Raw genomic sequence first — 16,836 nt, forward strand, 5'->3', positions numbered from 1 at the left:
TTTTAGAAACATATTCTACGTAATTTATTTCATATTTTATTTATTATCCAAGAACAGGATAAAACATGTTTGTCGTGTTTTTTTCATATACAATTAGAATAATTTTGCTTTAATAATGATAAGGGGAGAAAAATTGGCACTGTTGACGCCTAGACGGTCTTAATGTATTGACTAAACCACATATTATGCATATTATGTTATTTAGATTTTGAAATCCTTAAGTCTACAATTCGTCGGTCGGCTGTAGCGAATTATGATACAAAACGTTATTTCTCCGTGGGACGTCAACTTTATAGTTGAGTATAAGGAGGGGAGGGCCAAGTACCAAAAATAGACCACTGTCTCGTGCCAACGGGATGAAAAAAATTCTCATACCATTTTACACTTGTGAAAAATACCTCAAGTCAGTGGTTCCTAAATAAAAATGAAAATTGTACACATTTAATAATATATTATAAATTATAATTATCATGAATAAACAAATGCGTATTCAATGCGACGTGAATAATGATAATATTCAAATATCTAACAAATTATGCATGGGTTTTTTTTTTTATTACGTCAACTAATTGTTGTTAAAAATGTGTGCATTTGAAAAACATTTGTGTTCTATACTACCGTGTTGGACTCTCATTCATGAAGAATATTGTTCCATTCATTAATAATGAAATAAAAATAAGAACTTTTAGTATTTACTTCTCTATTTTCCATTAAATTTTGTCGATTTTCTGTCATAACTTGATAATTTTTTTGTTCGACATATTGATGGTACAAGGCCATCATTAATGTGATCTAGATAACTCCATCTATAAATTTACTTTAGCGTTTATGTAGATAAATAGATGAAATAGTATGTGAAGAGAGTAAGAGTGAGAGTAAAAAGAAATACAATAACGTAGGTCATTATTATTAACAATAAATGAATTATAATTGAGTTCAAAAGATTCTTTTCCCGGAAATTATTTATTTTTTATTAGATTTTTGTCGATTTTTTATCATATGAAATTATGTCATAAATTATAAATTTATGATTCTACTTAATTTATCTTCGAAAATGTTTACAACTTACAGCGTTAATATAGGAGTTTAGGCTAGCCTATATAATATTTATTTATATTTATATAACAGCTAAAGGCATACATCGTCTGGATAAATAATATGTTGTACAATGTTTATAATATCGTTTGTAAATAATAAGTGATGGCATCAGAAACTATATCAATGCAAGTAGTTGTTTGTTTGATGATAATGTATAGGCGTTTAGAAAAAATGTCTGTCCATTTTGTATGCCATAAACCATTATCGTTATAGGAGTGAGAATTTTTCATCTATTGTCAAATACGGTTTTTTTTTTTGCAAGCATTGTCATTTGTTATGTATTCAGATTCGGACCAAGATAAAATATGAGACGGCTTAGGAACATTGTTCTTGCATTACGTCGTCGTCAGCTCTTCTGATACTTTTTGTGATACTCTTATTCTGCGGGGGCTTTTGAATTTTCTATTCTATATAGTAGCTGCTATTATATAAAAGTACGGTACTATCTGTATACATAATGGAACTATTTTTTATGTACGATATTTTTTTTTAGGAATAGCGCCAGTTATTGGGACACAATACCGATTTTTACCGTTCACCGATCGATTTCCCTAGATAATTAGCCGTTATTCGCTAAAACAAAATCCATTTTTGCTCGTTTATTTATTTATTTATTTATTTTTGTTTTGGTTATTAGTCAGCGCAAAACTACTCTTGTATTGGTCTCGCGTACAATGAATACACACTGAATAAGCTGATAAGCTCTTTGGGTACAAGAAGATAACGTAACCCACGCACACGTAGGCTGTGTTATGACCCGAACAGTTTCGTATTTTATATGCACGTGTGTGTGTGTGTGTGCGTGCAGCCCGCGAGCGTGCGTGTGTAGTGTTATCGTGTTTTTTTTCGTTTTGGGTGTTCTTTTGGCCTTGATACGAACTACAATAAAATTGGCTCATTCATACTATGCTGTTGTTCCTCACCACTCAATATATTAGTATTTTATCAAGAGGGCGTCGTAATCGGTAATACAACAATCCGTCGTATTTATTATCATATTAGTATTATGATTGTACGTTCAACGTATCAAATTTACATTTCGCACTACTGATACAGTTTTGTTCTAGTTAGTATTTTTTTACACGTTAAACAGCTGACCTGCTATTATAGTTGATCATCAAATTATTCGAACTCGTAATGAATAGCATTTATAAATCGAAGAGTATACATAATCTTTTTTTTTTTTTTTTTTTATATATAAGTTTTTCGATTTAAAATAATATGAGATCTAGTTTAAAATGCGACGATAAAACTAAATTGATGTTATGATCTGGTTTTAAAATTTGATGATACGGCTTAACAACTTTGACAAAACTGCTTAGTTGGTCTGACAGAAATAGTGTTGTAGGTATAATATCTGCTATTATGCTCCGTGCATTCGCAATATAAATTCCTGTAACCATATTGTTCAATAATCGAATAGTGTATTACATCTCCGTATACTATTTCACTCTACTTTAACTAGAACTTAAATCGTATATGTGTCTATATTAACCGTGAATTGTCTATATTATATGTATGTATAGAATATAGATTATAGAAGAAAATAAAACTTATTCTTTTTCACCTATCCTAACCTAACCAAAGAAAAAGACATTTAAAACACTTCTCAAGTCTAGAGGAGGTAACTATTTTCATAAAAGTATTGCTATATTTATATCTATGTTACTCGTTTCTAAATAAAAATTATTCGAATCATTATTCGAACAATAAATGATTATTGCACAACAATTATTCTGTGCACGCATCAACGTGCACAGAAATGTTTCTATTTAATTTTATTAATATTATTAATTGTTTGTTTATTTAATCTTAAGGTCTTAATAATATTTATAAATTTTCGAATTTGAGTGTTTATGTGTGCTTCTTGCTTCTCCCCTATTTTTAATTTTGATTTATGTTTTATAATAGCCGAGCAAATGTGTTATTAAATTCTGTATTTTTTTTATGAGTACCTAAATCATTGTTCAAAAGTCAGTAAACTTACACATTAAGTTATAATTTTATTTTTTCTTAATGATTTATTACATACATACTTAATCAAGGTATATGCATATAAAATTATATCATATTATATTGTGCTATGTAAATATTGATTATAATATGAACATAGACTACAAAATTCAAAACTATAATAATTTACGTTTTATGTAATATTGAAATTTTTTCAGTGATTTTTTCAAATTAAATGCTATCATAATAAATTGTGCTTTAAAACAATTGTATTATTTTCCACATATAGCATAGTTTTATTTTTCTTATTATTTATTAAAAGTTTACGTATTTCATTCTAAATTCATGTGCTTTTCAATAATTAATAAAATTAAAAATCACCAGAATTTAAAATTCGAATTTTTTATTATCTCAATATTTAATTTTGTTTAAATATAATATTATATGTAACTCAATAAGAACACCTTTTTATTGAAAATATTTGGAATACTTATATAATTTTTATTAAATTAATTATTCCTAAATTTATAATTTTTTATTAATAATTACCTAAATTGTCTTAAGTTAATTTTATATAGGTACTTATAGGTAGAGATATATTGTCTCACGCTACAAATAAAATGGCCATAATATTTTTTTTTATTACACTTGTTTTTTTTTTATTAAATGTATATTACTTTGATGTGTAGTATCCTGATTCTCGAGTGAACTTTGGTTGATGTTGAATAATTATATATTGTTGTTGAAATATTTATAATAATTCGGAACTCTAAAACCTATACCTAGTATATTTTCTATTTATTTTTTTTGCATTTAGCAAGTTTGAGTTACAAATATATGATTCAAAGTTTAAATTCAAAGATAAGATTAGATATCTATGTTAAAATTAGGTTACAGTTTTAGACGTTCGCAGACTTTATTGGATGAGTATGCAAAATAAAAAATTAGGCTCTTCGCATTAATAAAAAAAGTACCTACTATTAAATAAAATCTTCAATTATTGTCAATAAAATATAAATAATTTTAGTAACAATTATAAAAAAATGTCTATGGGATTTTTAATGTCTTGTTTGATCTTTTTATACTTTTTTTTACAACATTTTTAATTTATAAATATTTCGTTCTTTAAAAAGTTAAAAAGGGCCTCAAAGGGGATTTTAATAATTACTCTTGCATACACCGTACGAACACCTATGATTACCATACATTACCAAAATTTGTACTTTAATCCTTGTATATTATGGTAATGTGTATTTCATTTATATAAATCATAAATACATAACTTCTAAGGGTACTTACATTTTTTTTTACTACAAAACACTATTAAATAAATATGTTATTCTTTGAATAATTTAAATTTAAAGTATCATAGGAACTTTGTAATCCATTAAATATTTTAAATATATATATCATCCTATATATTGAAATTATTATATTTATTAAATAAATAAAAAAAAACAGTTTTTGCTCGCAAGAATGTTGAAAAATTAGAACGATAAATCAATTGAGTAATAGTTTTTACGCATTTTAGGCGAGTAGTAGGTAATAATATATTTTAATTAATTATTTTACTTATATCCGTTGTGTATATTCATGTATGTAGGTACATACAACATTTTACCGCGAACAAGGCTCCAGCAGTTACCTCGATGTATCAATTTTACATGTTTTATAATAATACACTTTCGTATTATTTATAGTATGTGTCCGAATAATATAAAGCTTTTACGCATAATTTATTTTGAGTCATTGGCGTTGACCGATGGTCAAATAATATTCACCATCAGTCACGGGTGACGTTTGAATGGGTACTTGGCGAACTCTACGTTATATATATATATATATATATATATATATATATATATATATATATATATATATATATGTATATATGTATAGTATATTATACACTTAATCTATATATACGCTTATTTTCATTCAGGTATATAATATTATTATTGTAGTGTCCGAATTCCGACGGCAATCGCCTGATAAATACAGACCTTCTTGAATGATTTATCGGATGTTGTACTATTATATATAATCGAATATATCCACCGACAGCTTTTGTGTTCCAATCAGGTTAGGGGTTAGGAAATGGTTAGGGGACGGAAGGATGAACTCCATGGTATAGTCGTCGTATATTGAATGCTCTTAGATCGATGGCCACGTCATATGTTTATCGATTTACCTATTTATGTCGTATGGGTACTTTAGTACAGATTGTATATGACTGACATATAATATAATAATATGTGAAGTATATAAAAAATAATAAATAAATAAAAACGGTGTCTGTGATCAATAACATTTGTGTCGAGTTTACGTTATCGTTGATGTGTCCGTCTGTTTGGGGGTACTTAATATATTATTGTGTAGTTTTATTATCGTCTGCTGTGATGGATGGCGTCTAAATGTTTAACCTACACATTTTTACAATATTATTTAATAAGTGTTATGTTGACAAAAGAAAATATTCCACTTGAACTAGCTGTCTTTCTTTTAATACGTTAGTCTACACTGGTTGTGTTGTTAAATAAATTAATACATTATTATTTATTGAAGTAAACCATCGGGATAAATATTCATTTTTTATAAGATAGGAAAATATACATTATTTTTAATGTTTTAAAAACGAATAGGTTTTATAGTGTTATAATGTGCTTTATGTGCTCAATGTGGGTTAAAGCCTTAAAGTGATGTAGACAAAAACAAATGTAATAATGCATTTATATTTGGTTTAAAGGTCATTTCAAATTAAAATCGGATAATATCAAATGTATAGTCTTTTGTAGGTTTTTTTACGTAATTTATTATTTCATTCACTTTAATATATTTTACATCAATTTACGTTGTCTACGTCACTTATTCCTTATATTTAACTTTCAGTTCGAATATTACAATCGATTTAACCCATGATGTATTTTATATAAACATAAATCTTCATAGAAAATCAATAATCTGGTACATTAACCGTCGTTTATTTCGTAATTACTAACAATAATGATAGCGCGCATGCAAATTAACTGTGGTTGTTGATAGATTGGATGTATACAGTGGTAATCAAAACTCATTTGAATCAAAAAAAACACACTCGAACCATATATAGATATTGAAAATAAAATCTACTAAAACAGCTCACCTAGCAGAAACCAGCTGATAATATAATTTTATTTTGTGGTTAAAATATATAATACATTTATTAGTTACCTATACTGTATTGTGATTTTAATTTACCCATTCTATTATGACGTTGATAAGAATATAAAGTAGTTTATAAATTTTTTTTATGGAAAATAATTCATATTTTACAATAAGTGCTTAATCATGGCAAAAAACAAATTAATTTCGATTTCAGCACCACCCCTATGTATAATAATATGATGAATGATTACTAGGATTAGATAGTAAATTATCACTTGAATTTAACAACTTATTTAATCGAGGAACTATTTAATATTGTTATTGTATAATGTATATTGTTAAATATTAATGAGGAGTAGATGCACTAAACTTAAAATCTAATTGTATTTTAATTCCTTGAGCCTACAATGTCTGAAAAAGATAATGATTTACAATTCTCATTTGTTCAAACCCACTTAAGAATTGTGTCAAATTTGTATTGTTTAATTTACAAGTATTAGTGATGGATAGTGAAATAGCTGATAATGTTCCTAAGAAGATTATAATTCATTTTTTATTAGTAAAGTATGTTGAATAACGACAGCAGTCATGGTAACTACGGTAATATATTATGCGTTGCAATGGTCCCAAACCATGGAATAATGTCTACACCCAAAGCCCAAGAGGGGTAGGGAAAAATATAAATTATGGGGGCTAAGCCTACCTTAACCCCCCTTAGTTAAACTGATCATGATGTGCCTACTTATATATAGCGTAGAACGATTTATTTGAGCTTGACAATGCTGTTTGTATAACAAGTAGCTTGATATTGTGATAAATTATCTATTATATGCTGTTGATTATTATATTAATACTTTATGATGTAGATAAAACGTTTATATTATATATTATGCTTGCACATATCGAACTGATACGACAAATGGAAATCAACTATCGAATTAACTTACAGAATATTATATGAAAGTAATAAATAATAAATAATTACCGTTTATCTATATTATAATTTTAACGCTATATTTAATTCTTTTATATGATTGCGATATTTCACCGTGGTACTGTAACAATTTAAACAAACTATAACCTGCACATTACGCGCAACTCAACCAAATATTTGCAAGCTTAATAAATTCTTAGATGCTATGTGAAAAGTAATAAAATTTCCACAAAAATGTCCGTAGTTATCGCCGGTTGTTCTGGAGTTCAAAAAAAATTTCTAGTCGGTTGTTGATCAGTTAATACTTATTACTTATTAGTATAGAAAAAAAAAAAATGACGAGTGCGTTTAGATTTTTACTTTATATACGCGCACATAATGCGAATATTTGCAGAAATACCTATGGGTCGTATCGTCATTATAATCGTATAAACGCAGGATATTTAAATTCCAAATAAATTTTAAATCCGCTTTACATTAAACACTTGATATATTTAAGATTTTTTTTTTTCACGAACTTGTTCAACGTGACATACAATACATATACCTTTATAGCTACCTAACCGTAGGAAAACGGACTCGTTGATAACTTGTAAGTTGCGATAATAATGCGCGCTATACGCTTGTACCTTATATAACATTATTATAATCGTACTACGCACACACAAATCATTATAATATTATATACATACATATATGCGTATATTATTATCATATTAATATATTCGTTTATTATATTTTATACGGTATACAAATACTCGTACAACAATAGTGCGGTATACTATACAGACGGACGTGTGCTTCACTTCGCAATGATAACCGGCTCTTATCGCAGATTTATCAACCACATTTATTATACACACGACGTATCTCCATTTCTCCCCTCCCATCCCCTTTCACAAACACTGTACGCTGCTACCATAGCCTACGTGCCCGTTGGCATGCATAGCATTTTACAGCGACTGCAGTTGTACAGGCACTTACGAAGTATGTATTGACGTTAAATCGTCATCGTCGTCGGTGATATGCTTTTATGTATCTTTCCGGCCCTCACGGCTTTTGTGTGCTTTGTTGTAATCTGACAAACAAATATTGTTAACCTTACAAAAGTCTATTACACAATTTATTATATTATACTCGTTTCTATTAGTGGCAGTGTGTAGGTATTTGAAATTCGACCAAGGGACCAATTTTTTTTTTTTAACACAACTTTTGATACCGAGTGTCCCCCTTCGTGTTGTCCCCCCTCATTATTCTACTTACATTTTTATTTATTCATTCGACTATTTAATTTCCTTTAGAATCCCACGGAGGAAGTGATCCACGCATCTCGCTTACCAAATATACTGATCGTAAACATAATATTTTGTATATGTTTTGCAAATTTTGCTTATTTCGTGTGGTTTGGGGTTTTGTGTATTAGACATTTGAAAATAGTGGATATTATAATATAGTTGATAACGCGCGTGCGATATTCATCGTCACTTTATTAAAATCTATAAGGGTGCATGCTGCATACCAACAAAGTTTCTGCTCATCGAATATTACGTACGCATTTACACTTAAAAATAATGACTTTAGCATATAACTACTGTGTATCGTGAGTATATTGAACAACTGGGCAAGACGCATTTCGAAATTGATAGTCGATAAACGCGATTATAAAATATTGATTTGATAGCAGTACATTGTACGCATAATATATATTATGGACGTATAGTATGTACGACGAAAACTAGTTTTTTTAAAGTGAAATAGTGACTATATTTTGTTATACCTAAATAGATCTTAAATATAGATTTAATTTCTGTTTTTATTTCATCATTATGGAATTAATTATTATAGGTAATATTATCATTAGGACTTGAATTTCAATGCCAAGTATATAACGTTTTGGGTATTCTGGGAGAATGTAGTCCAAGTAAATAATTCGTCTTTAGTAACGTCTTCATCAACTTAAAAAAATTATCGGATCTGGTATCTTATAATAAACTAACAATTCATTGGTTAGTTGAAGTTACATCGCGTTTATTTCGAGTATGTGCTGTTTATTTATTGTGCGTGATTTTATTTATTTTTTTTTTGTATCATTTTCAGTTTAGTTAAGATAAAGAAAAGTTAAACCGTCGTTTTTCACTCGTTCGAGTGTCTATTGAAACAATTAAAATTATTTTTTACGGTCATTGCATTGAAAAGGCATTTATTGATCTTTTGTTGGACATTTAAATTTGAGCTTTAATTATTATAATTAATTATACTATATTAAAGTTTTAAAGTATTTTTAATGAGAACCTATAGGTGTATTATTTCATATTTTAAAGCATACTATTTTTAATTAAAAATAAACTATATTGGTTTAGTGTTTAACCTAGCATCAGGATTTTGAGAAAAAACGTTTTTTTTTTATTAATATTTTAATCAATAAAAAGTGTATACCAATCATACAAAGCCAAAAAAATTTTATTTTTTTTATTTTATAATATATAGGGTTGGGTTATCACTTACATAACTACGTGTATAATGCATGTTTGTCGTAAGCGCCGCACCCGTTTGAAAGATGCGCATTTCGTTTGGTAATATTTTGCACTTTAGTATTTCCGGTTGGAAAAGTGATAACCTAACCCCCATTAGAAAACTTTTTTTATGCACGAACGTTTAATATTTATTATCATTTATGTCTCTTTGAATTCGATATTATCTAATATGCGTGTTCGATGTTATGTTATAATTATTGTTACTGACAGTTAACACGCAATATATATTAATATATATCATTTTTATTTTTATAATATTAACATATTATGTTTACCTATAATATTATACGTCTTGAAATCTGCATAGTATATAGTGTCCGACAAACTTTCGTCAGGTGCAGTTCGTGAAGTCCTTCAGAGTATTTTTATGAAGTTGGTTAATAAGGTGGATATTATTTTATGTTTGTGGTGTCAATGAATTCTGTCCAGTAAAAGTAACTCTGCAGTCATAAAGGATGGTTCATCGACGTCGTTGTTCATATGTTAGCCACTAAAGGTACACATAAACGGTTATGTATGTATATATTTATATATACATATGTTACAGGTACGCAATATGTACATATATTACGGGACTGGGATAATTGGTGAAAGAGTTTTTGCTTGTGAAAGCTGATAAAATGGAGAAAGGATGAATACGGATCATTGAACCCAAAAGATTATGGAAAATGAAAAAAAAAACAGTTCTTCGGAAGTCTTTGCATTTATTTATTAAAAATATAGCAGAATCAAATAACGCTGATGGAGTTTTTTACATTTTTCATTTAACCGTTTTCACAACTGTATTTTATCGAAATTGGGTTTGTTCTCTTTATTTTGTATTCATATATCGATGTCCCAAATGTTTGTCCAATATTTGATTTCCATTGTATACTCAGAAAATTGTCCTCTACTTGACTGAAATTGAGTTGTAACTTAGTAGCGTAAAATCCTTGTATTTAATTTAGTCGGTATTGTTAAAATAAAAATAATATCATTGAGCGCATTATTGTCAACGTCAATCGCTGAAAAAGCTTAAATTATTATCCAAGTGTGACTTTAATAGTTTGATTGTGGCAATTGTTATTAATTTCTGTATTAATGTTTGAATAAGGTTCTAGTGACTATATTAATATTTTATTTTTGTGTTTATTCAAAAATGCATTACTGTTAAAGTATTTTAGTTTATGCAATAGAATATTATTATATGTTTAAGAACAGGAAACTGAGCAAAATTAATGCCTATGTATTATATTTTGGACAATTTAAAAAAAAAAAAGGCTTACGAGTATTAGTAAATTATTTCACAAGGTTGTTCAAATTGAATCGATAAATTTCATAAAATTAATTACATTACTATTTTTTTCTTTTTTTTTTAATATATTAGTTTTTACAATCGGTTTTTTGTACTATATGTAAATTTGTTAAAATAATACAATGGCATTGATCACAGTTGTAGTAACGTCAACTGAATTAACTTAATTATTAATTATTTACATTGGCCCATTATTCCGGATTGTCCGGTAGTGTTTTATATAATATGATTTTGTGGTATTAGAAGGACTTGAGTAATAATTGAAAAAACTATTATTAATTTTTATTTATATCAAAATAAATATAGTTGATTTTATTAAAATACGGGTATGGCCTATTTGTCTATGTTATAAATTTCGTAATTTTACTATTGTTACTCTGTTATGATTATTTAACTTTATGTAAATAAGGAAAATTTTATTGTAAAACTATTACTTTTCCCAGTTTGTTAAAAATCAAAAAAAATTTTCCATAGTAACACCTTAGTGAATTGGATTTTAGTAAAACGGGTGACAAAAAATTAGATTTCTGACAAATTAGTTATCATTGGAATGGGTAGACACGTTATTATTGAACACATATATTATATATATATATATATATATATATATACGAGTTATGAATAATATTACAAAATAAGTAACTAATTGGCTTTTTCAAATAAGTTGTTGTATAAGATTTTCGACCTCCTCATCACTCATTACCATTATTTAGTATATATTATACTTTGTTATTTTGTTTGTCTGCGACTGGAGCCTGGAGAATTCAAGGAGTCGTTAAGAATATATTGGGTATTTTTGTATCAGTAAAAGGAGTAGGTAGATGAATTCAATCAAGTAAAAATTATATAATTTAAGTTTAATGACTAACATGTGTGGCCACTTCTGTTATAATCTGTTTAGATTTAACACAGATTCATGTGTAAAAACTAAATATAGGTTAAACCTATGGAAATATAAACTATATAAACGAGTGTGTATGCCTTATTGTCATGTTTTGTTCAGTTTTTTTTTTTGTTATTACTACGAGTACAATAGTGGTAATTTATAAATACGTATATTTTCCTTAGGGCGTATTTATCTGATTTTGTATGCTTCGTTAAGAATGGTTTGATAGTTTACAAATTGTATAGACGGGCCGAGACGCATGATGGTGACATGTCGCTTTTAATTTCTGAAATCGACATAGTACCTACATGATAAGTTATGTTTATTTTCCGAGCTGGAATTCTGTTATATACGACCCGAGTATTGGTGTGTTTTTTTTTTTAAGTAATAACGAACCCCCCTTACTTTATGTTGTGTGCCATTGCGTGTGTAAAGGACGTGGCGTCTGGCTTTAACTCGCCGACAATATACGTGTACAACAATGACAAGGTCACCTTGTAATGTCCTGTGGAACGGTCGAAATTTAATGGCGGTGCAACTATAAGTACACCGCGTGATGGTGCATTGTTCAATGGGCCAAACTTTTGGTATGGGTCACCATCGGTACCGTCGAACCAAATATCGCCACAACAATAACAACAAAAACACCAACAACAACAACGACGATGCAGGTACCTGAACAAGTTACAAAAAAAAAAAAAAAAAAAAAAAAAAAAAATATATTAATATAATTTACAATTTAAGTTTCAATGCATCTCATTTATATAATATTGCATGGCCTATATGCAACCAGTGCAACGGTGACGTGACGTCCGTATTGTAGTGGTTGGTTTTTTCGCCTGAATTTTGTCGTTCGCATTGATTATCGCAGACGGTCATATTTACAACCGTTTTCATTAATTGTGAGCATAGAATTATATTGTTATAAATTTTTTCACGATTTTTCCACAAAATATACTCTGAACACGCACGTGGTTGACAAAGCTTTTTATTACGAACCGACTCGATGGAAATTAGCAAAATCAGGAATCGGTCGAGCGCTATGATTATGCATCTCTCATCCTCTCACACGTTTATAATCATATGCATAAAATGATCGTGCTTTGTATTGGTTTTGAATAATTATTAGGAAAATGTGTATATTGTATAGGTAGGTACACGAACATCAATCCGGTATAATATGTACACTTGCCGGCGGTACACTTTAATCACGAGGGTATTGATAAAGAAAATAATATTTTAATGACACAAATGATAATAAATAAATATCCATGTCTGTCGGGCTGCCGCACACAAATTAATTCGGTCCTGATCAGACGATGGTACGCATATTTTATACGTATACGTGCATGTATAATTTATGTGGATTCTGATCGAAGGTTATTAATCATCGTATGTTATAATGTTTTTTTTCGCGCATACCTTTTTTTTTTTTACCGGCTTGCTATTAAATTTTGTTTTCATCGCTGCACTGTGCTCAGAACTCAAACTGGTGTATGTTTTATAATATTATGTATATGGATTTTTATATGTTAAGAGTTGTTTTATTGTAATACTTTATATATATTTATATTGTATACACGATATTTGTAAGTATATGGATACAATTTATTCAGTTTTGCGTGTAATGATGTGAGTGTGTGGTTGTGTTTGTTATTACGATGACATTGGTTCGAGAATATAACACACTTGCTTTGTTGTATAGTGTATTTAATAAAGTAGTTGGTACTTTATAGTGTTCAAAAAAAAAAAAAAAATATAAAAACGTAGAAGTTTAATATTGTATTTGTATGCTATTTGGCATCGGTTGTATTATAATCACCATCGTTTTAATATAAGACGTCCGTTAATATTTTTACTCGTAATTGTACCTACATAGCACGCGTGCACTGTGTTTATAATGTGATATATAATATTATATTGTACAGATACAAATACTGTGCGTGAAAAATACTTCCATTTTCGATAAATGCATCTAAAGTGTACATCATTCGTATAAATTGTTTTCGTATATTATACCTATTATACTTACGTTGGTGTATCCTTTTGTTTATAGGATTGCAAACCAGAGGAAGCGGCGGGGAGGAGCTGCGAATGACTGCAGAGCCCTGTGGTGGCGGAGAACTGATTCGGATTACTACCCTGTCGTCACCTGGACTGCAAAGTCCGTCGTCCAAGAGCCAACACTATGACCCGGAATACGCGAAAATCGAAGCATGGCTCGACGAGCACAGGGATTTCACTTACGATTATTTTCTCAGGTAAAAAACCGACTTTTTAATGTACATGGTTATCTATTTTTGTACTATAAGTGTATGGGACTACATTATAAATCATGTTTTACATCTTTTAACGTTCAACATCGATTGAACTGGCGGTTTATGATATAGTCAATGTATAATAGTTGGCATACCAATAAAATATTTAAAAAAAATGATTATGTGATATGAATTATCTTAATAAAAACCTTATTTTTAATTAATATAAAAATATTGTGGGACGTGATTATAGAAAAATCCATGTCGTATAAATGTATTGTAACAGTTTTCTATAATTACAACCGTTGTTATAGTGAAAAATAATGGTTTAATGACCCATAGGGTCTCAGCACCAAAACTTCTATCTGCAACTTAATTGTTTATGACTACATTTTATTTATGACCTGTTTTTCTGGTCCCTTGAATGGCAATTATAACTCATCTGTCATCATAAACTATATGTCTAGTGTCTACTGTTGTGGACAGTTGCATCATTTTTTAAAAGATATTAAAAATAGATCAAATGTATACCATTGCTTTATTTGAGTACAACCAACTTTGAATTAAAAATGAATCGCATTTAGAAAGCATTTTAGAGTGAATGTTTCAGTAATTCAGTGCATTACCTAATCTACAATGAAATTTTTTTCACTAGCGTAATATAAGTATAATAGAATTTTTTTAGATGCCATTGCAACTTTTTAAATAGTTAGATTATGTTACATTACATTATGCAGTTATTTACCAATCCACACTTAAGAGGACGCCACGCCCGCATGTATCTCACATATATACAACATAGCAAATTTTCGTTCAGTAGAATCCATTTTATGTTGTTAGCTTTAATATTAGAGTACATTTACTTATTGTCAAACTTAAAGGTAAGAATTTTATCCAGGCCATCACATGGGCTTTGATCAATATTATAAGTTTTAAAGTGATTTATGAGCATTTTAAAGTATTAATATTTTACATAAAAGTATACATATAGGTATATATACCTATAACTCAGCTTAAAATTTAAATATCAATAAAAGCCTTAAAATTTAAACTAAAGCCATCTTAAACATGTAAAATAAACTTTAATATCGTTAATCGTTCGAATTTCGATTTCGATACGTCAACATTTTCAGAATAATTATCTGCTAAATAATTTACAGTACAAAAAGGAGTTATTATTTGAAAAACAGGGCACTCTTAAAGCAATACAAAATATGGTCTTATAAGTGTATTAAAAAATTCAATTTTGAATAACTGTATTATATTGAGGGAAAAAAGGAGGGGCTTAGCGTGCTTGTTGATCATCCTGGAAATATATTAGATATATGTTATAAATAATTGATTATGATCATAATTGGTTTTGTTGTCGTGTGTTCAGAAAAGCTACTAGAAACATCGTGGACGCCTGGCTCGTTTCACACGCTTCAGCTAGCAGCTGTGGTGCCACTAGCGGCAGCGCCTGCGGAAGTAGCGGAGGAAATACCGGCGGAAACGCGACGATGACACCGACGGGAATCGAACGTCAGCAATCCATAGGCACATCTGGTTGCAGTGGCGGTGGTGGTGGCAATAGTGGCACCACCACACCGGTGCGTAAGATATCAGCACACGAATTCGAGCGTGGCGGCCTAAAGCCCATGGTGACCACTGTGGATGGGACACCCACATTCCTTGCGTCTTACGAACATCCGGACGAAACGACCACGGCACCGGTGGCAAGGAGACGGTCCAGACACGAGCTTCGGCAACTTGATGAGAAGCAGCTCATCTTTGAGTTGGTAAGACTTTTAAACGTTGACACCCCACTTCTTTGCTGATTTTATATACATATTACATAGAGTTCGGAATTTCTTGTGGGCACTGAAAATCCATGAAATATTCTTAATAAATGTTAACTCGTTTTATTTAAATAGCACAATAACAAAAAAACGTTATGATCTTAACACAAACAATGGACACGTTAATGCTGTATGCTACACTATAACTTATAGTGTAACTGCCATTTATTTTATCGTATAATTTATATATACGTTATAATGTGTTAAAATATGTTTAAATGTTTATGCTTTTTATGTTATTTTAATTTTAATGATTTAATTTATCATTTGAACGACAAACTTGTGATGTTCCTAATCATAAATATTTATACTTATACTGTTTATGTCTACTATTTGTTTAATTATTTGTGTGTAGTAGCGTAGACGTTGGGAAATACACTGGCTATGTGAATAATAGTAGTACCTAATAGATAAGAAAAAGATAATAGTTTATGATCAATATCTGTGATACAAGGTGAGACACGTACATCACAATCATTATTATACTATTTTATGTATTTACGTTTAGGGGTTCTCAAAAAATATCTTAAATAATTTATTAATTAATTTTTTTTTTGTTACGGAAATCGAAGTATAACCTTTGGCGGAAAACGGCGATGGTGATAACGGGTTAGGGTTAGGTTATGAGGAAACCCTCATTACAACTTATTATCAATAACAGATTATAATCATACTCCGATATGATTGTTTTAAAGTTATACATTAAAAAATGATTAGATTTGTCAAAACAAATAAACTAATTTCGTAGGTAAGGACACGATAAAATGTTCAGGATAGTGCATATAATTTTATTTGTTTTGTTTTTTTCTAAAACTTAGAGATATGCGATTCAATAAAAACAAATCTTTAGTTAAGTATGGTGAGTAGGTTATTTCGGAGGTTTCCCATTTACGCCAA

General features: G+C 29.1%; 1 protein-coding gene across 3 annotated transcripts in view; it reads left to right on the plus strand.

Annotated features, from left to right (window-relative positions):
- LOC112600505 (dual 3',5'-cyclic-AMP and -GMP phosphodiesterase 11-like) overlaps positions 1-16,836 on the plus strand; it is a 74,795-nt gene that overhangs the window by 45,894 nt on the left and 12,065 nt on the right. For 2 of the 3 annotated variants that reach the window (XM_025347741.1, XM_025347743.1), the window contains 2 exons: positions 13,900-14,104; positions 15,480-15,879. In XM_025347741.1, the coding sequence (XP_025203526.1) occupies positions 13,900-14,104; positions 15,480-15,879 (605 nt within the window). Of the gene's footprint in view, positions 1-12,278; positions 12,515-13,899; positions 14,105-15,479; positions 15,880-16,836 lie in introns of all 3 variants that reach the window. The other variant, XM_025347742.1, reaches the window with a different exon arrangement.

Source organism: Melanaphis sacchari, unplaced genomic scaffold (genome assembly GCF_002803265.2).
Source record: "Melanaphis sacchari strain LSU unplaced genomic scaffold, SCAv2.0 Contig65_pilon_pilon, whole genome shotgun sequence".
In the NCBI taxonomy this organism is placed as follows: Eukaryota; Metazoa; Arthropoda; class Insecta; order Hemiptera; family Aphididae; genus Melanaphis; species Melanaphis sacchari.